General features: G+C 37.8%; 3 protein-coding genes across 3 annotated transcripts; 1 reads left to right on the top strand and 2 right to left on the bottom strand.

The window, feature by feature from the left end:
* Positions 1 to 803: 803 nt before the first annotated feature.
* On the bottom strand, positions 804 to 5,876 carry ndufs8a (NADH:ubiquinone oxidoreductase core subunit S8a). The gene is made up of 7 exons (XM_022684521.2): positions 5,777 to 5,876; positions 4,542 to 4,602; positions 3,187 to 3,240; positions 3,006 to 3,095; positions 2,631 to 2,803; positions 2,216 to 2,344; positions 804 to 1,804 (listed from the first exon to the last, which is right to left on the bottom strand). The coding sequence occupies exons 2-7, from the start codon at positions 4,582 to 4,584 to the stop codon at positions 1,673 to 1,675; spliced, it is 621 nt and encodes a 206-aa protein (XP_022540242.2). The 5' UTR covers positions 4,585 to 4,602; positions 5,777 to 5,876; the 3' UTR covers positions 804 to 1,672.
* Positions 5,533 to 14,072, top strand: si:dkey-9i23.8 (beta-1 adrenergic receptor). The gene is made up of 7 exons (XM_049480970.1): positions 5,533 to 5,723; positions 8,025 to 8,265; positions 9,743 to 9,932; positions 10,748 to 10,886; positions 10,998 to 11,159; positions 13,487 to 13,568; positions 13,831 to 14,072. The coding sequence occupies exons 1-7, from the start codon at positions 5,533 to 5,535 to the stop codon at positions 14,041 to 14,043; spliced, it is 1,218 nt and encodes a 405-aa protein (XP_049336927.1). The 3' UTR covers positions 14,044 to 14,072.
* A 2,354-nt stretch (positions 14,073 to 16,426) lies between these two features.
* tmem187 (transmembrane protein 187) lies at positions 16,427 to 17,861 on the bottom strand. Its single transcript, XM_007256113.4, has one exon. The coding sequence runs from the start codon at positions 17,636 to 17,638 to the stop codon at positions 16,880 to 16,882; it is 759 nt and encodes a 252-aa protein (XP_007256175.3). The 5' UTR covers positions 17,639 to 17,861; the 3' UTR covers positions 16,427 to 16,879.
* Between the last annotated feature and the right edge of the window lie 2,588 nt (positions 17,862 to 20,449).

The following is a 20,449-nucleotide window of genomic DNA, read 5'->3' as shown; positions in this document are numbered from 1 at the left end:
TATAGTGAATAGCCCTGTTTGAGTAATGTTTTAATCCATATTATGGCAAGAACTACTCAACTAAATAAAGAAAAAAATACTTTAAGAAATGAAGGTCAGTCAACCCAAAACCAACTTCAGCCTCGTCCAAATAAAGCTCAATAACTTTGAAAGTATCCTCAAGTGCAGTTGAAGTCTATCAAAGATTTTCTGATGAAACCGTCTCTCATCAGGACCACCCCAGAAGAGGAACAACAAATGCCATTTCTGTCGCACAGGATAAGTTCATCAGAGTTACCAGCCTCAGAAACCAAAAGTTAACAGATCCCCAGGTAATATCCACCTAAATGCTTTACAAAGAATTTGGATTGTTTTACCATTTTCTGTTTCGATTGCCAATTAGTCTAATCCTATCCATTTAAAAATTGCAGATACTAGGTAAATATTGTCTGAAAAATGACATGCTTAATTGTGTAACAACATATAAACAGGAATTTTTGTCCAGCATGGGTGTAATGCGTTTCCTTTAGTGGTGTCTTAAAGTACAAGTTACACTTTCTGACTGTAGGGGGAACCCAGAAGCAAGAAATGCCAATTCTCACAGAAAACTGCTTCAAGTTCACCCATCAAGTTCTTACCCATGTCCGTAGTAATTACTACCACAGCTCTCCAGTTGTTACTCAATTTAAAATTATCATCTATACCCATAGGGTAAAGATGTTTCGTTTGAGGCATAATAAACTTAAGCCCAAATATCTCCACAAAACAGATGTTCAATACTAGGAACACAGCAGACATCACACGATGAAAGACATCAAAATACCTTTGGACATATCATTCATTAATTTATTATTTAGGGTCCACAAGTATTTGTACAGTTCTTACATGGACATATAAACCCGTCTGTCTTGGTAAATGGTGGATTGAATAGCTTTACACTGCAACACATCGTACACTGGTATTATCCCCCAGATAAACTGGCTAAAGGAGGAAAAAAAGCAAACAGGAGGAGAGTTCACTGTTTTGAGATTAAAAAGCTCACCTTTTGACATAAAGATCATATTCAGTTTGTTGGGACTTCCTGACTAGTGTGTAGGTGCTTTTATCCATCTAATTTCAATTATGTTAATTTTTGCACAACCGTTGTATTTATTTTATTATAGAACTAGTTGTATTTTTTTGATTATACATGCTATGTTGTCATATTTAGACCACTTGTTCCTTTAAATCATAGACTGACCAGCTAGAGTAAAAAGGCAGCAAGATTTGAGCTTGAAAACTGAGACCGTTGTAATCTTTTGGCAGGGTGTGTATAATGCATCTGGGGTCAGTGAGCACCACTGGACAGCATGAGCAAGTATGTCAGTCAGTAGGTTGGTCAGTCAGTCAGTCAGTGTCCACTGGTTTTGTACTGAAGTGCAGCACACAAGGTGAAAGTTAAAATTAGCAGATTTCACAATGTGAAAAAATGAACTGAAGGAACTTGTACTTTGAGTGTCCCAAAAGTGCTGTAGCGTTTATATCCTCCTAATTATTCGAATTTTCAAAGCCATAATAATTTCATCTGTGTTACAATTCTTTTGGGTCACTCAACACTGATCCACAGTAACTTCTGGACAGAGATGGCTATTGCTGAAGGAGAGTCAGTCCATATCCAGTCAGTCAGATTTTATACAAAAGAAAGACAGTCTGTCTATCTATAGAGGTAGTCAGCCTGAATATTGGCAGCGATCTCAGCCTCCCATTTGTCTCCGTTGTTGAGTAGCTTCTCTTTGTTATAGAGCAACTCCTCGTGGGTCTCTGTGCAGAACTCAAAATTGGGACCCTGAGAAAAAGGAAGAGATACACAGACAGTAAGAGGAAACATCTGACAACTGTTTTACAACTGAAACTATTAGCAATGTTTGTTACCTTTTTTATACTCCACCACAGGTTTTCTCTATTTTTACATTTGACATTTTCACATTTGTTACAAACACACAGAACTGGACCCAGGATAGATTCTAAATTGGTTTAAAAACATGGAACTGTTTATTAGGAGGATTTTAGTATGGCTGAACAATATTGGAACCCTGACATATTTTGTATGCAATACTAAAATAAAATAAATAATATAGGGCAGATGCCCTGGCAAATAAATCATAGGAAATTGCAATAATGTTGCAAAATCTTCCGGACTTTAAACTATGTATTATATTCACACAAAGAACACACTAATAAACCAGTTTAAACTCACCTCTACAATGGCGTCCACAGGGCAGGCTTCCTGGCAGAATCCACAGTAGATACATTTTGTCATATCAATGTCATAACGTGTTGTTCGCCTACTGCCATCAGCACGAGGCTCTGCTTCAATGGTGATTGCCTGATATGGGAGAAAAAGGTGTGTGAAATTATGTTTAGTTTAATCTCATTAAGATGAAATAAAACACACAACAGTGAGCACACAACAGTTCTGTGTGTAGATTCTGTAGAATACTTTACTAATTACTAATCACTACTATTTACATTACAATTACTAGGGCTGTCAGACTGCATTCTTTAGTTGAGTAACTCTTGGAAGTAATAGTTTGTAAGTGTAGGATGATGGGTGTTTAAGGTGTTCAGAAACTACTGAGCTTCAAAAGTTCTGCATGTTTAAATTTGCATACCTGGGCCGGGCAGATGGCCTCGCACAGCTTGCAAGCGATGCAGCGCTCCTCTCCAGAAGGGTATCTACGCAGGGCATGCTCTCCACGAAATCGTGGGGACAGTGGGCCCTTCTCAAATGGGTAGTTAATAGTGGCAGGCTCACGGAATAGATAGCTCATAGTCATCCCCAGACCTGTAGAGCAGCATCCCCAGACCAGCATTAAAGGATTTTAAACTTTGGGGAGTGGCTTTAAAAGGACTATTATGATAATGATATATAATGTTTGATTATGCTATGGGCTTGTGGTAAATGTATTTATAATTATTGCTCAAAATAACTAATTATTAATAATAATTATTATTATTGTTATAAAAAAAAAAATCAGATTACTGACCTCGGAACAACTCTGTCCAAAGCAGGGTCTGAGCGGCTCGGTCTGTGATGGACTTCATATCTGTTGGTATTTCCTGAGCATTCACATATTCTACAAAGAAGGAAATGAAGAGACCATTTGTGTGTGGTGTAATAAACAATGATTTTTTTTGTTATTATATCACATACTGTTTTACACTTACTGAATCCTTCCCTGTGGGCAGATAAACTTAGAGGACGCACAAGGCTGTGGCCGGCTACAATGTATATAGAGAGAGAGAGGAAAAAAAAAGCAATTTTAGTCAATGACAGCTATGTTTCCATCTACATACATTATACATTTTAATGTTTAATAGTTTGCTAATGTAGGCGATGAAAAAAGAAATAAACATAAATGGTTTGTCAATATTAGAAACCCTGCACTGGCACTTTGTCCCCTGGAAAAAAGTAGTGTAATGTGATTTCCCTTAGTGCCTCATGCTAGCACGCTAAACAGTGAAACACCATTAAAAGTGGATTCTCTACTGAAGTGTTACGAGTGTAGAAATGTGTGGTATGGGATGCAGAATAAAATCAGCAAACAAAAGTTACATCGACAAAGTCACCTGAACCAAGAATAAGACAAGAGTCGCTGATGAAAAGAACATCAAACAAAAGTAGCTGTATATATGGCCTAATCTGACAATTACCTCGAAGAATCTAACTCATCAGTTAATTAACTATAAAGGTATACACAGGGCTTATTCCACTCCATACTTAAGATACAAAATGGGCAAGGTCCCCACGCCTTAGTGTACTGTCTGTAACACCGATTCTGTTGGTACATTCGTACACATGTTTTGGGAGTGCAGTGTGATTTCTCAATTCTGGGACTACATTCTACTTACAATGTCTGATATACTTGAAATTCATATTGACAAAAATCATGCCTTTGTTTATTAAGTGATGACAGTTCTTTTACATTTACACTAGTTCAAAAGAGACTCATCTTTGCTGGCTTAACAGCAGCTAAGAAGACTATAATATTTAATTGGTTTAATCCCAAAACAAGACTCTCAAAACAATGGCTGTTATTCTATCATGACATTGTCTCTCTCGAACAGACGACTGCAATGATAAATAAAGCTAAAGCAGCTACACTTATGGGGTGGGACACCATCAGATCAATCCTTAAGGACTTGCTTTTTTCTAATTAGCCAATATTAGACACTCACCTTGTACATCCTTTTCTCTATCTCCTTATTTGGTGTGACTGAGATGCTTTTTATCTTTATCTGCTTATGCTGCATTGTCTCCTTTTTGTACTGAATTGTTAATTTTATACTTTTGTTTGTTAAAAACAATAAAAAATTGATCACAAACAAAAGTAGCTGTATGTCCTCTTCAGTAGGTTACATGGAAGCCAATGGTACACAACATTATGGCGTTGTATGCAACTCTTTATACTGAAAAACTAAAACTCAAGCATGCTATCTGTTTTGTTGGAGGAAGTTTAGTCCATAATGCAAAAAATCTGCTGGGAATCTCACTGCCTCAGTAATGTCTGTGAATACCTTACCTGGCCGGGACACAGAGCAGAGGACACGGAGTGCCGCAGACATCACGCCTTAACCTGCGTGCTATAAGGAAAAGCAATACAGATACAATGTTTAGTGCACTATTTAAGAAGCAGTGAGTCATTTAAGATTCTGACTATATTCTTTCTTAACTTCTACAGGTGTGTACAAGCTTCCAACACACGTTTTGTCTAACCATCATAAACTCAGTAGTTAAGAGGCTAAGTTTGTAGTCTCATTTTTAGAAAATGATAAAAGGTCAAAATAATGAAAGAGATGCTGTGCCTTCAGATCTTATAAAATAGAAATAAAACGAGTTAATATTAATTTAGAAACAACAATACTCCATGCATGCCTAACTAGTGAAGCAAAAGGGGAACTAGGAGGAAAAAAAAATACTCTAGTAGGGACAGACACTCATTTTAGTACTTAAGTACAGTCGTGAAGTTACTATACATCTCTGTATAGCAATGCATCTTTTTTCTTATTTTCTGCACACAAATGCTGTAAATGACAATATTTGTATTAGAATAAAACATCAATGTTCATTTTATAAACATATATCTATAAATATATATATATAAACATATAAACACACACAGTACATACTCAGGGTTAGGTTAGCTGGTAGAAAACAAACACCACTTTGGTTCCACTTAAATATACTTTTTATAGTAAGCACCCCAATACAACGTATTATATACAATTGAACTAACTGAATTATAACGGATTATAAACAGCTTCCTAAATATTTTAATAGTGACTGTCCGTGTTTGAACGAGCGTTTTACAGAGTCCAGCTCTAGCTAGTTATAGGACTGCTGTTAAGTTAGCCAACTAGCTAGCATGCTAACTACCTATATGTATACATGAGGACGTGAGGGTTAGCCAGCTATCTGACATCTAACTAAGAAAACAGGCTTATGTGCAGCACAAAGTCAGTTCTTCTGAAAATTATCAACTATGTATGTCTTGTGAAATCAGTCCTGAAACGATGAATGGAACAGTAGATCTGTATTATTTCTGTATCTGTAACTGTAGCAGTGAGCAGTTAGCTAACCGCTCTGTCTCTCTTTCAAGGACTTTCAATGTCTGCCGGCCGCCGCTGCTTTACACTAAACCCGCAGACCCCCGGCTCTTTGCCCCGACCCTGCCCAGCACCCCGCCACCGGTGCAGATAACAGGGTACCGGGGTAAAACCGGGGGAGGAAAGCTGGATATAAAGCGGTTAAACTCACCGACTTCTCGCTATTTGGCCTTCTGAATCAGAACAGCGGACGATTTAGGAGACGCACACTCGCTCTGCACCGGAAAACCCGGAGGAGAAGGGATCACGTGACCCAAGTTTGCCCGATTTTATTTTTTATATTATTTCCACTATTTAACCCATTTAAATTCAAAGTATCTAGTACGTTATAAAAAACGATTCATAATAAATAATGATAATAATAATATTATTATTATTATTATTATTATTATTATTATAATATAACAAACTATTAATATTATCAATATTTTCAGATGCTATACTCTAAGATACTAAGACACAAAGAAAACAAACAATACTTTGGTATTTACTACCTTATTATTTTGAGATGCTTTCTCGTTATTCTGAGATGCTATCTCATTATTTAGCATGTTTTTATTTTGAGACACTATCTTTTTATTTTAAGGTACTAAGACACTAAGAAAACAAACACTACTTTGGTGTTTGCTATCTCATTATTTTGAGATGTTATCTCATTATTCTGAGATGCTATCTTATTATTTTGAGATACTAAGACAATAAGAAAACAAACATTTTGTTTTTTGCCATCTTATTATTGTGAGATGCTATGTCATTAATTTGATATGCTATCTAATTATTTCCAGATGCTTAAGTCCTTACTTTTAGATACTAAGATATTTTTCTAGAGATCCTATTATTATTTTAGTCATTGAGGCTAAATCTTATTATTTTGAGAAACTATTTAGAATTTCTATTTTTGAAGATCTTCAAATAAAGACTTGTCTTAAAATAATGACCTAGTATCTCAAAAAATTACTTAGTATTTCAAACTAATAATGATGAAACTGACTATAGAGGAAAATATCGTCATATGACAATCCTTTAAAGAACATGCACTATAATGCCTATAATGCCTCGTAATAATTCAATGTTAGGATCCACTCTCAAAATATCAATTCACTGAACCCTAAACTGAGTGCAAGTGTGTGTATATGTGTGTGCACGGTTACACAGGTAAAGCTGAATAAGGGGTTTATAGTTTATGCTTAATGAAGCAGGTTAAGTTTAATGAAAGGCAGAGCTTGCGTTATTCCATCTGCGTAAATGTGTGCGTAGTGTGTTCACTGTTTAAACGCCTGATATTTGTGCTTCTTTTCTGACTGTCAGATAGCATCTTCACTTATAAAGTAAGTAATTGATTGTAAAGAGTTGTTTGTGTGTTTTGTATAATTGATAATTATATTTACAGGTATGCATGCCTAATTTATGTTTAGACTCATTTTAATTTCAGTAGAATGGCGCTGCTGTGAGTCACAGTACGTTACTTTTGCTGTGAACAACTAGATTGCCAGTGTCATGTAAAAACTCTTAATGGCATATTTGCAGGACAAGCCAAAAATAATAATAACATTAGGTTGAAGTCAATATAGAAAATATTGATATATGTTATGTTTTGCATAATTGATTCTCAAAAATAAAATAGATTTTAAATTAATAATGACAGTGGTTAATTTTGTGTATAAATTTTATGTATATGATGGTGTTTTTTTTTAAGACACTTATATATTTTTTAAACCACAATATATCATCTTGCTTAAATTATTGCTATATATTGCAATTTATTTAATTGAAACCTCTGTTTTGTGATATATATCGTGTCATTGGGTTCTTGCCAATACACATTCTTAATTCAGATTGTGTCAAACAGTAAGAAATGGCCAAAAGTAATGGAACAAGGTTTTTGCATAGCAGTGACGATATTTAATATTACATTATGACAAGTTTGCCAAGTTGAGCATTTTTTTGTTATATTTGTATGTTATCTGTATCCTGTGCTATATAAACTCACCAGACAAAATAAATAAAGTAATAAGGTTTGCATCTCCTTGCTATAATGAAAAAAAGCGTGTCACACTTGTCAGTCTCCTGAGTGTTCTGTCTGTGTACATGTGTGCTTGTTTCAGCACATCAACCACTGTTGCAAGATGAGAACTGGGATTCAGGCCTGGTGGTTCTGCTGGTCTGTTAGTTGAAGAGTCCCAGTATTCCATCATGCCTGCTGAACCCACTGTCTGCTATTACAGTTGTCATACTGGAACAGGAGTGTTGTGTGAATGGAAAGAAATGGACAGGAATCTAAGGTGTAACATTTTACCTGACACAACTAATGCTGTTATTACGGCAAATGTATTATACATAACTAGGTATTTATAGGACTACTCTGGGTCTGGTCTGATACATTAAATTATCTGATAAAGAAGAGACATATTAAATCAACTGTTAACAGCTAAACTACAATACAGGACTGTTAATGTTTTTTTTCTCCCATCGTTTAATGACATTCCTTGTCCTTTTCCAGTGAATTGGACAACTAATGTTACGCACCTGGAGCTGGGGCTATGGGCCAAGATTGACAAACCAGTGCTTGCTTTCATTCTGAGCATTGAGATGGTGATTGGCATACTAGGAAATGGTTTGGTCCTGGTTGTTAAAGTTGTGGTAAGTACACTTACAACTTTAAACTTTCTTAAAAAGTTCTATAGTACAGAAATGCTTTGATCGCTACTAACAAAAGCACACTTTGGAATCAAGAACATAAAGGAAAATACTAATGCTGTCAACATTAATATGTGATTAATCTGGAAACCTTAAACCTTAATACGTATTTTTTTTTTAATGCAGATCCATCACGTCACCAAGTTCTGATGCCACCTCATACCATAATTTACTCCTTTTACAGAGCTTAGTGATGTAATAGCATGTTGTAATGGTATTTAGCTTTTGTAAACATGCCATTGCTAAGGTCAGGAGGTAGACTACTTTATTTATGCTGATAAGCATGAACAATATGACCACTCACATAATAAATCATTACAAATAAACAGTTATTATACCTGACATATTGCCTGTCAAGGTGTAGGATGTGAAATCCACCTTCCTGATATTGTGTGAATCCCCCTCATGCTGTTAAAAATGCTCCAACCCATTAATACAAGGATTCCACAAGACTGAAGCTGATGATGTCCTTTGGTACAGTATCTGACCGTAAGATGCTACCAGCAGATCCTTTAAATTCTTAATGGATTTATGGATTGGATATATTTGTTCAGCACATCCCAAAATGCCTTAATCCGTTTAAGATCTTGGGAACTTGTAATTCAAGTCAACCCATAAACTTTATGTTCCTTTAACCATTCCTTAACAGTCTATCTTGCTAAAAGAACATCTACCTTCCTCTGCTAGCTTGCTTTCCTCCCATAGTGAATTCTGGTAATGGTTCCTCCTCAAAAAGGAAGGGACTTTTTTCGCTCTCTCTTTTTTATGTATTTTTTTTTTTATTTTTTTTATTTTTTTTATTTATTTTTTATATATATTTTCCCATTTTCTCCCCAATTTACACGGCCAATTACCCAACCCATTAATTAGGACTCCCCCTCTTACTAGTGATGCCCCAACATCAGAAGGGTTAAGACTAGCACATGCCTCCTAGCACATGCCTGCGTGCTCGGAGGAAAGTGCAGCGACTCGGTTCTGATACATCAGCTCACAGTCGTCTTCTGCTGCGGACATCACCCTTTGGAGTGATATGGGGAGAGAGTGCCATCTACCCACCCAGAAAGAGCAAGGCCATTGTGCTCTTTCAGGGCTCCGGTAGCCAATGGCAAGCTACATGAACAGGATTCGAAGATCTTTGCCCGCTTTCTAACCACTTAGAGCTTTTGAACTCGCAGCAACTATGCAACCCACTACATAAGATGTGGTGTACAGTTCTGACACTCTCTATCATAGCCACCACAAACTTTTCAGCAAGTTTATGTTATTTATTTTATTTACCATAATGCATGTATTATTGGCGCATATAAGACCTAATGGAGAATGCAGTGGTGTCATTTACCTGGTGGAATTAACTGAAACAAAAAATATCTAATTCAGTTCAAGCCTCCTCCTTACCATCATCATTCTTTCTCTTCCACAGTGTAGGGATCAGTTTCAGTGTGATTACTGGGTGCCGTTCATCAGTCTCACTCTGTCTGACTTCTGCTGTTCTGTTCTGATCATAACCGGCTCATTCCTGGCCGTTTTGACTGGAGGCCAGGAGTCACCGTGGTGTGAGGTGGTCAGCCTGTTCAAATTCACCTTTATCACTTCGTCTTTTGGAAGCGTAGGTATGAACTGATGCACATCTTTACAGCAATAGGTAAATAGGAAAATACTGTCTATATTATGCATTGTTTCTTCCAAAATCAATGAAGGGTATTAAAACAGGTGCACCACTGACTGATTACAACCTAGACAGACATCATCAGTCAGATGTTCATTGCTATATTGGCAGTGAATTGTCAACACAGACGCATGCCCAACGCCCCTGCGTGTTACGCACACATTGACATGCAGCAATGCACAAACCCATAGTGCAGGGGTTGGCAATTAAGTTTGGCCGCGGGCCAGATTTATTCCAAGCCATTACATGGCGGGGCACAAGCACTTGGCGGGGGGGTGGGGGGGTGGGTCTGACATTCAAGTGGGCTGATGTGGGTGAAATCTGTGGACTGACCATTGGGGGCGCTATTAATGATATACCTGTTTGTTAAATAAAAAAAAACAAACGAATAATAAAAAAATAACAGAATAAAGCTAGCAGTTATCTAACAGCCCGTGTCAAAAAATCTTTAATAAATTTTTCTGTTTTGGAAAATTAAGTTTCTAAATAAAGAGCATTTTTGAGACAGACTGTCCGTTTTTTTTTTTTTCATTATAGTTCAACCTCCCGGGCCAGATGTTTCTTGCTTGCGGGCCGCATCTGGCCCGCGGGCCGCCTATTGCCGACCTATGCCATAGTGTGTTTCTGTTGGCAGCTATGCAAACTTTTACATTAACAATAATAAGAATGAACAAGCGTGAACAAGCAGGTTAGTTTCCTCTGCTGAGAAGTACCATTAATTTCCTTTTGTTTTCCTGTCTTCCTGTTCCTGTATAACAGGACTTCTCTGTCTCCAGCGTTATTTGGGTGCAGACTCCAAAAGACGATGCTGGTCTGTCATCGTTATAGTGACCTGTCTGGTGTCGTGGTTGACAGGTAGTGTGTTTGGAGTCGTGCCAGTGGTCTATGACTGGATCAGGTGAGATTAAAGAATGGTTATTTCCAGCACTCTCTCCAAATTACAACACAATAAATGGAAACAATTAGCCATGTTTAGGTGCAAATTGTTGATTTAACCTCTGAATATCAGGTATGATTCTTCTGAGATGCTGTGTGCTGTGTTCTGGGAGAGCAGCTACTCGGACATGTTGATCTACATCCTTTGTGCTATTACCATCTCCATCTTCCCTGCGATGCTTATCATGATCATCTTCTCCCTGTTGACCTCGTTGGGCTATGGAAAGAGTGTGAGGTGGGCTAATAAAGAATTTATTTTGGTAGAAAACCTCAGTAACTATAATAAATGGGGAAGGATTAAGTAAATGAGTTGTATTGTGACAGACAAAATAAAATAGTTTGATAATCACAGTTAAATTTTAAAGCAAACCTATTTACTCCTGGTCCCTGTGCCCTTTTTTTTGGAAGTACTGTTTTTGTGATGTATATACTGTATTTACCTATTCAGCCACAAGGAAAAGCACCTCCTCTCGAGAGTGAGCACGGACGTCTTCTTGGCTTTAACTTTTTTTAGAAAGTGACAATACCCAAGACGCTGTTCTAAGCTACGCTGACTCCTAAGAAATAATAAAAATAGTCACCTGCAGCCTCTCCCGTGAGGAAGTGCTTTTCCTGGTGAGAGTGCCGAATTCGGTTCCATAGTGGTGCCGAAATCTGCACCCCCGCCATGAAAAGCACCCCCTCTCATCTTCTTGATAAAAGCAATTTAACTTTACTTAGAAATACACTTCGAGAGGGGGTGCTTTTCCTGGCAGAGGGGCTAAATTTGGCACAACAGCCCCACAATTTCCAGTGGCACATGCACAAATATGGACCAAATTAACACACAGTACACACTAAGAAAAGTAAGTATAGATTTGTACTTAAAAGGGTACAAAGCTTGTCGCTGGGACTGTACCTTATATTGAGGTACAAAAATGTACCTTTCAGTTAAAGTCCTTTTTTGTACCCATGGTTTTTGTGACAGTAAAGATAATTAAGATTATAAACACTATCATCAACTAAATATGGCTCAAAAACTTGATGATTGAAAATTGTCTGGCTTTTAAATAAAAAATGTGCAATTTAAATATATTGTGGTGTGGAAGATGAAGGAAGAACCATGAGTCTCATGCTGAATGCTCAACAGCTCCTTTATTGAACAGGCTTGCCACTCACTTACAGTCTTTAACAAGACTAAGAGAGCTAAAACCATTCTACCCCAAATAGGCTACCAACAGAACCAAGTGACTAAACTCACTACTCACTTACTTTATGGTGAGTGCCCTAAACAGCACTCATCTGCATGGCCCCTCCCCATACCCTAGGTTACGGGGGAGGTACCAACTACATAGGCTAGAGCAGGGGTCGGCAATTAAGTTTGGCCGCGGGCCAGATTTATTCCAAGCCATTACATGGCGGGCCACAAGCACTTGGCGGTGGGGGGGGGCTGACATTCAAGTGGGCTGATGTGGGTGAAATCTGTGGACTGACCATTGGGGGCGCTATTAATGATATACCTGTTTGTTAAATAAAAAAAAAAAAAACGAATAAAAAAAATATAACAGAATAAAGCTAGCAGTTATCTAACAGCCCGTGTCAAAAAATCTTTGATAAATTTTTCTGTTTTGGAAAATTAAGTTTCTAAATAAAGAGCATTTTTGAGACGGACTGTCCGTTTTTTTTTTTTTTCATTATAGTTCAACCTCCCGGGCCAGATGTTTCTTGCTTGCGGGCCGCATCTGGCCCGCGGGCCGCCTATTGCCGACCTATGGGCTAGAGCAACACAGCACACATAGCACAACAGAACACATAAGGCCACACACACAGAAGAACAGAAACATGCCTACAGGCAGCCACACACACAACCCAGAGCCGCCACAATATATTGTTTATTAGTACAGTGATACAGAATACTGAATGTACCTTTTGGTTGGTTAAATGGTACAAATTTGTACTTAATGCTGTTAGAAATTACTTTGTACTTCAGAGGGAACAAATCTGACCCTGTAAAGACCAATATTGTACCTTTGAGGGTACAATTATGAAGAGTGTACCTTTGAGAACAAAAAAGTACTCATATCGTACCTCTGTTTTTAAGAGTGTATGTACAAAAAGCTGTGTCTGTATCCATATTTGTTTTTAAGTTGAGCATAAATTAGTGTTAAAAGGCCTGTTGTATCAGCCTGTTTAATTTTAAGAGTTAAAGATACTGAGAAAATGGTCATATAGACAAGTACCCATACTGATGTCAGTGGGAAATAAATGAAATACAAGGAAATTAATTATATAGACATTTTTTTAAAATCAAGTATTGATTTTAAATTGTTTATATTGAAATGTTCATATAATGCAAAAAGCAAGTAACATTTTAAAACTAATTTGTCTGATTATAACACTGTTCATAAATCAGTTGTTAAATGCACCTTCTATCAGGAAGATGAAGGGACTGACTGTGACTTTTAAGACATAGTTAGAAACATTATTTAGTAACTGCACTTATTTTATGTATATGCTCAATATTAGACTGAAAGAGAAAAACACAAAAAAAAAAAAACTGTCTAATCTTTCTCCTTCCTACAGCAGCACTGGTGATCTTTCCTCTGTCACTCCTCTAGTGGTGGGGTTCTTTCTGGTCTGCTACACTCCTTTCATCCTGTCCGAGGTGAGATGTCCCTCACATGAACTGGGTAAACTGAAATAGCACATATGGGTGTCTATACAGATGTTTTTTTTTAGATGACTAGAAGAAATAAAGCTATACTCTTTATTAATATATATATTCATTCAATTTTTTCCACCAATCTGCAAAACACGTTAGCCAGACCCCTTAAGCACCCAGATGATACTTACAGCTGTTATGTATTTTCCACTTTTCCACTACTGCAATAACTACCACACTAAAGTCTCCTTTAAATCTAACGTAGCTGATTCTACTGGGAAGGCTGGACCTCTCACCATCTCCAGACTGGCTGAGGACACTGTCGTCAGTGTTGGCATATCTGGACTGCAGCCTGAACCCCATCATCTACTGCACTAATCAAGGTTTCCGAGAGGCAATGCTCGCACTGCTCTGGAACACCAAAAAGACGACTTTCCCTGAGCCTGTGCTGACCTGCGTAAAATGTATAGAAGTATAAATCTAATAATAAAATGAAAGAAATCTTTACATCCTCATTTACAAATGTGTGTATGTTTACATCTGGGTGACAAAATATATTCCAACAAAAAAACATGTACCAAGTCTTCTTTAAAAAACTGCTTTATTTATTCTTACATTTCATGCGTCATTCGTGAAGGCACTGACAATATTTAACTTCCAAAATGGAGAAAACATTTATATATGGTTATTCATTGGAAGGGTTTAATTAATTTCACATTAAAACTAAATTAACCACACTCATGTACACCACGACATGTTAAACGTGAATTCCACCAATCTATAAATATCTGCATACAATGTGAGTGATATGTAAAGGTTTTACAGGTAGAGAAACTTGCCAGATCCTCTTTCTATAGAGATACAAACCACAGCGCCTGGTAAATATAGCAGCTTAAACTACACCTGCAAGGCTGTATCTCAAAATGAGATCAGATCAAGGTTAGATCACTTCTCCACAACTAAAAAACTGCTCTAGAATTTATTTAAGACTTTGTCCAAGACCCCTGCTCTCATTGGTCACAGGGAGGTGATTTTGGTCCACATCTAAGTGAAATTACTGTATAAAAACCACAACTAAGTCAGATTTAACTGTACTAAAAGTGTTGGTGTGAAAATGCCCTATGCCTTTAGGCCAGGGGTCTCAAACTCATTTTTGCCGAGGGCCACATTGGCATATTGGCTGTCCTCTGAGGGCCAGATGTAACTTATAAATATAAGAAAATGTAACCAGATGTAATACAAAATGAATGTAATTACTCCTTAATGTTAAATAACTCTCAATATACTATTTATTCAATCAAATATTACAGTTGCATGGAAAAATGGTTGCTTGTTGCTCTATTAACATAAATCCTTTTAATTTATAAGTTATATTAACTTTGATCAAAACGTTTGATACTGAAATAAGGCTTAATAAATATAAAATCAAAAATTGTGAGCTGTGACAGATTTAGCATTTCCTCAGATTTAGCAGTTCCTCATACAACCACTAGTCGGAGCTGCAGCTGCAGCACCACAAGCCCGCAGTCTTTGCTTAGTCAGAGCTGCAGCCCAGCCACGGGCTACAGGGCTCAGCAGAGCCAGTCTGGAGCGTTTTTAAAAATTTGTAAGTTCTTCTGTGTATGAAATAAAATAACCCCACTAACCGGATAATACAGCTCTCTACAGTTCATCTTTCAGCCCAAGCAGCTAACAGCAGCAGTTTAGAGCAGCCGTCACGGAGTCACTGCTCGGATTACATTATAAACAGGTCAGTTAGCGCGCTGCTAACCTCAGGATGTTTATAACTACGGAGTTTAGTGGACACACAACGGCTGCAAGGTTAGACTGTTGAAGGCTACTGAAGACTACTAAAGCAGGCAACGCAGCGTAAGCAAAAAAAAAAAAAAAAAACCACACACACACACCAAAATACAAGTTAAGATAAAATATGAAAACGAACATAATAAAGCATAAATAATTAAATTGAATTGCGGGCCAGATGTATGTTTATTTTGTTAACCCGTGAGGGGCCGTATGAAACCGCGTCGCGGGCCGCATGTGGCCCGCGGGCCGCTACTTTGAGACCCCTGCTTTAGGCTGAATAAATACTTCCTGTAGACTCTTCAACCACTAGATGTCATTACATTAGCAATAACACAGCATTCCAGTATGAGAAACAATACAAATGTGGTCTATTGAGAAACAATACAAATGTGTTTTTTTCATTAAGCTTGGACAGTTTTGTATATAAGGTATTGTTCCTAAATTCACAATCTAGGCCAATACACCTCTCTATACACAACTACTTTAGAGCTGAAAGTAAGTTTATATTTGTTATGTATTTCATAATGGACATTGTTAAGTCTGTTTTTGTAGCCCATGGAACATATTGTGAGCTATATTGTGTTCTTTTAATTTATATATCAAATGTGTTTTTTATCTAAAAAAATGGAACATAAAAATATGTAGATGCTGAATATCAAGCTATAGACAGCTATCAGTGATTGTTAGGCTTAAACTCTCTGGAAGGCTGTGGAGATAGGGCAGTGTAAGCAGCTGCTTTATACTAAAGTAATATTTAATTAAAATATAATAACAAATATTATATCATATAATATTATAACATTAATATACAACGTACAAAAAGATACTTAAAGTATACAATTCTCTGTATGTGTAATAATATGTTCATTCAGTAAATTATTTGTTTAAAATATTCTTGCAGTGTTCATATGAAATTTAAACAATCACACTTTAAACATAAAAGACACCTTATACTAATATTGATTCAGTTACACTTATGTTTACCAGTTACATCAGGCACAAGTGGCTATGCATAAGTGTATAATTCTGCACTAAATTAATACAGTAATCCTACGTTTAGTTTTGTCAATTATTTTTTATTCTGAGATTATTTATTTTAATAAATTCATTCCTCAATCCTCAGATTGAGGCTCCGAGTGGTCCAGTGGAATAAAGTCACTATGATATGAGGATTCCTGGTTCAAATCTTTGATCATTCTGCTTGGCATCAGCAGCCGGAGTCCGAGAGAACGCAAACGGTCTTTCTCTCTCTGGGTGGGTAGATGGCATTTCCCCTAATCAATCCCATTGTGATTCTGGCTGGCACAGGTGTCTGTTAGCTGATGCATCACAGCTGGGTTTTCCAGTTCATATGTGCATATATGAATGAAGATTTGGCCTTGAGCCTTTTTAATCGGGTAGAAAAGAAATTATTATAAAGAATTAATTCAGTCACTACTCATTTACAGGAGCAGCAGAGAGGATGGGTGGTGGGGTCAGTCCTCAATCAGTCCGTATTTTGTTTTTGTTCACGATGTCCGTTTGTGCGCATTTTCTGAGATGTGCGTAAGAAAGCAGAAGCTGTAGTGGAACTGAAGAATGTCGCACACTTTAGACCAGAAGTGTCCCGTGAGACGCTGGAAAGGCCACCACTGCGCGAGCGCGTGGTCCAGCAGCTTCAGCGCCACGAAGCCGGCGCACGCCAGCGCTGCGAGCGCGAAGTAGCGCAGCGACACGGCGTCTCCGCGCGCGCGCTGCAGCGAGGCCGCCGCGTGCACTGCCGCGACAATGTGCACGGCGAGCGCGAGCTCGAAGCCGCGCTCATGCACGAGCGCCAGCGCGTAGCTGAGGAGCGATAAGGCCTCGGCGGCGAGCGCGCGCCGGGCGGACCAACCGTGCGCCACTGCGCCGCACCACACTGGCACCCACGCGAAGATTGGCAGCGTGAACCATTGGTCCAGCACGGCGGGCGCGCGGCGCAGCGTGGCTAAGCGCGTCCACTGCACGGGCCCGTAGAGCAGCGCCATGAGCGCGAACACGTCCTTGGCGTAGCGGAGCGCGCGCTCGTGCTTCGGCCCCGGAGCGCGCAGCCAGTACGCGCCCACGACCGCGTAGCCCACGTTCACGAGGCAGTTGAACGGCATGGCGACGAAGGCTGGGAGCTGCGGGAGCGCGCGTTCGGCGTAGTGCTCATAGCTCGTGTCCACCAGGACCTGGTTAAAGACCCCCGTGTTGGCGGCGGCCACGCACAGCAGGAACGGCACGAGGACATGCAGGAGCGCGGACATGGTGGCACCTGCTGTTTAAGAACAGTGCACGCTAAAACAGCACGGTAGGGTTTGGAGAGCAGGTGCACCAGATGCTGCGTGTAGGAATAGTCTACAGTCTATAGAGCGTGAACTCGTGAACGTAAAGAACAAAGAAGAAGAAAAAAACAGTCAACTCTAAAGTTCAGCTCTGCTGTTTACACTCCTGCAGGGCTTCTTCAGCAGCAGGAAGTTTAGTTTATGGCTTTCAGAGTGTCAAAGCACCAAAGCGCCTCATGCTGGAGGACCAGTGGAATAACAGGGTCTATTAACTACTACTATACTACTATTAGCAAGCTTTTCTTCCTTTTTCTTCCCTTTTATTTCCACATTCCATATATATCTCCCATCTATATTTCTGAATAAGTTTTTTGATTCTGCTATTTATAGATATTTGTTTCATATTCCAAATAAAAATGTTGTCATTTAGAGCATTTTTTTTGCAGAGAATGAGTCATGGCTGAAATAAAGAAAAATGCAAAAAGAAGATGCCGAGCTTTCAGACCTCAAATAATGCAAAGAAAACAAGTTCTTATTAATAAAGTTTTAAGAGTTTAGACATTTGACTGGTCTCAGAGCTGTTCTGTTTCCTGACTAATTAATTTTTTTTTCATGGCATAAAGATAGCTTTGTTTTTATGTTCTGACTGGTATGGGACACTAACTTTCCCTAACATGACTCAATGGGGCCTTGAGCACTGAGAAGCACACATGCTAACCACAACCAAGCCACTGTGCTGCCTAACTTCATACCACTGATGAAAGCCAACAATGTGCATGTGATGACCAGACTATTCATCTCAGACCACACATGCCAGACAGCCAGCTGATGAGTCACTTCTCAGAAGTTTAAAACATGCTTGGTATGAGGCAAAAATTATCGTATGTGGGGAAAGGGAAGTGAAAAAATTGGATGGCAGACGAGAAGCTCCCGTGAAAAAAAAATTCTCTCTGTGTCACCAGGACTGGAAAGACAGCTGAAAATGCCTGATAATTCTACAATTACTGTGCTGTTCTCTATTTATATTGGATAAATTTACCTGAACATTGTGTTGCAGTGAAAAAAGGGACCTGTTGATACTTTAATTTGAATAATTCCAAAACAATTCTACATTTTTACATTCTTTTAAAAACAAATAATATTATAAAACCGTGCCAGTTCATAAAAAATCAATAGGTTACATGACCAGCTTATGCATCATTTACCAAAAATGGCCCATACACAAACAAAATTATTATTTATATTATAATATAAAACAATAGTAATTCATTATTTTAGTTGTTGTGCCAGCATTCATTTTTTGACACAACAAAATACAATACATGACATCCTAGTATTGTTATAAATTACATATTAATATTCATTATACTTACAAGAGGTAACATTTGCCCATCCCACACAGAGACACTGTAACTATTCAGATAATCTATTCAGCTACTTTCCAGTATCTCTGGGAAGGGCTAGAGTGGTGTTTTTGTACATAATATTACTCTTGTTTGCTAATGTTTTCTGCATGTTACTGCAGCAAACATGGGCAAACATTCTGTTGATACATAATTAATTTAATAAGAAAATTTATTAACATAAATTATTTTTCATTTCTTCATAAAATTATAAAATTAAATCATAAAATGGTGATGCACTATTTAACCTGTGTCCTGTGTATGTGTGAGGTAGGTTAAAGTTTAGGTGAGAGAATAAAGTGAAAATAAAAGGAAACTGGAAACTCTGTATTGGAACATTTTTTTTTACTTTTTATGTCCTAAATAGGGTTTTGTTTCATGTTCTGCTTGATATGGGGCGCTAAACTATGATGCAAACAGGGTTTTCATTTATTTGTGGGGCCTTATGCAGCATCAAAAAATTAAAATCCTAAAACATTTAAAAAAAGTCTTAAAATGCATGCTTCATTTTACCCAAATTTCAGAGTACTGTGTGCATAATTTGCATCCTCAAAATCACTCCAAACATTATTTGGCTGCATTTCTTAGCCAAATATGTATAATTTTGGAAGGGTTGTCTATAAAGTAGCAGCAAAGACATGCAGCCCACCTTGGCTAAGTTTGGTAGGAGTTTAAAAAATAAGAAAAATGTTTTGAGCAAGCATTTTTAAATCGCATAAAATGTTGTGAGATTGAGATTTTGGATCAGTTTCATATCAGTGTTTGCATTTACAGCTTTAAAAAAAGTCTGTTTAAGCTTAATTGTCTCACAGCCACTATTGGACTACATGTACCAGCATCTACATCACCATTGGTCAAACTGCTTCCCCCAACAGCCACTAACCACAGCTAAACGCTAGCAATATGCTTGCATTTTCTGGTCAAGTGTGTGTAGACAATCGACTGCGTTGTTGAGCATAACTTTATTTACTTGTCTATGTTCAACAAGTAATACTGGAGGCATCCACTAAAGGTTTTCACTTAACACAGTGGCAGCCTTTCTTGACAAGCATCTGTACACAGTTAACACTGACAATCTCTCTAGTCTAAAAATAGCAAAAATGCAAATGTAAGTGGATACATATCAGTTTGACTATATCTGATTATTTTTTTGCTTTGCATGAAAAAAATAAACATGTTATGTAAAAGGTGGAAATGTAACTTGTCAGTTAATTATTAGTTGAGACATGAATTAAACACAAAATAATGTTTATTTCTGTCATTAATACTTTTAATTGATGTATTCTTATTGTAAAGTTTTATTAGGGTTTTAGAGGTTTTAGACTATCACCATCCTACAAATTAGGACTACCTAAAACCCCCAGCTACAACTTCCTAAACACAACAGACC

Source organism: Astyanax mexicanus, chromosome 7 (assembly GCF_023375975.1).
Source record: "Astyanax mexicanus isolate ESR-SI-001 chromosome 7, AstMex3_surface, whole genome shotgun sequence".
In the NCBI taxonomy this organism is placed as follows: domain Eukaryota; kingdom Metazoa; phylum Chordata; class Actinopteri; order Characiformes; family Acestrorhamphidae; genus Astyanax; species Astyanax mexicanus.
This window is presented reverse-complemented; position numbering and strand designations above follow the sequence as displayed.

Coding starts and splice junctions, on each gene's coding strand:
- ndufs8a (XM_022684521.2), bottom strand. CDS start 4,584: ATGTCTGCGGCACTCCGTGTCCTCTGCTCTGTGTCCCGGCCAG. Junction 3,096..3,186: donor TGCCCACAGGGAAGGATTCA/GTAAGTGTAAAA, acceptor CCTTCTTTGTAG/AATATGTGAATGCTCAGGAA. Junction 1,805..2,215: donor CTGTGGACGCCATTGTAGAG/GTGAGTTTAAAC, acceptor CCTTTTTCTCAG/GGTCCCAATTTTGAGTTCTG.
- si:dkey-9i23.8 (XM_049480970.1), top strand. CDS start 5,533: ATGAATGGAACAGTAGATCTGTATTATTTCTGTATCTGTAACTGTAGC. Junction 5,724..8,024: donor CCACCGGTGCAGATAACAGG/GTACCGGGGTAA, acceptor TATCTGATAAAG/AAGAGACATATTAAATCAAC. Junction 13,569..13,830: donor CTCCTTTCATCCTGTCCGAG/GTGAGATGTCCC, acceptor AATCTAACGTAG/CTGATTCTACTGGGAAGGCT.
- tmem187 (XM_007256113.4), bottom strand. CDS start 17,638: ATGTCCGCGCTCCTGCATGTCCTCGTGCCGTTCCTGCTGTGCGTGGCC.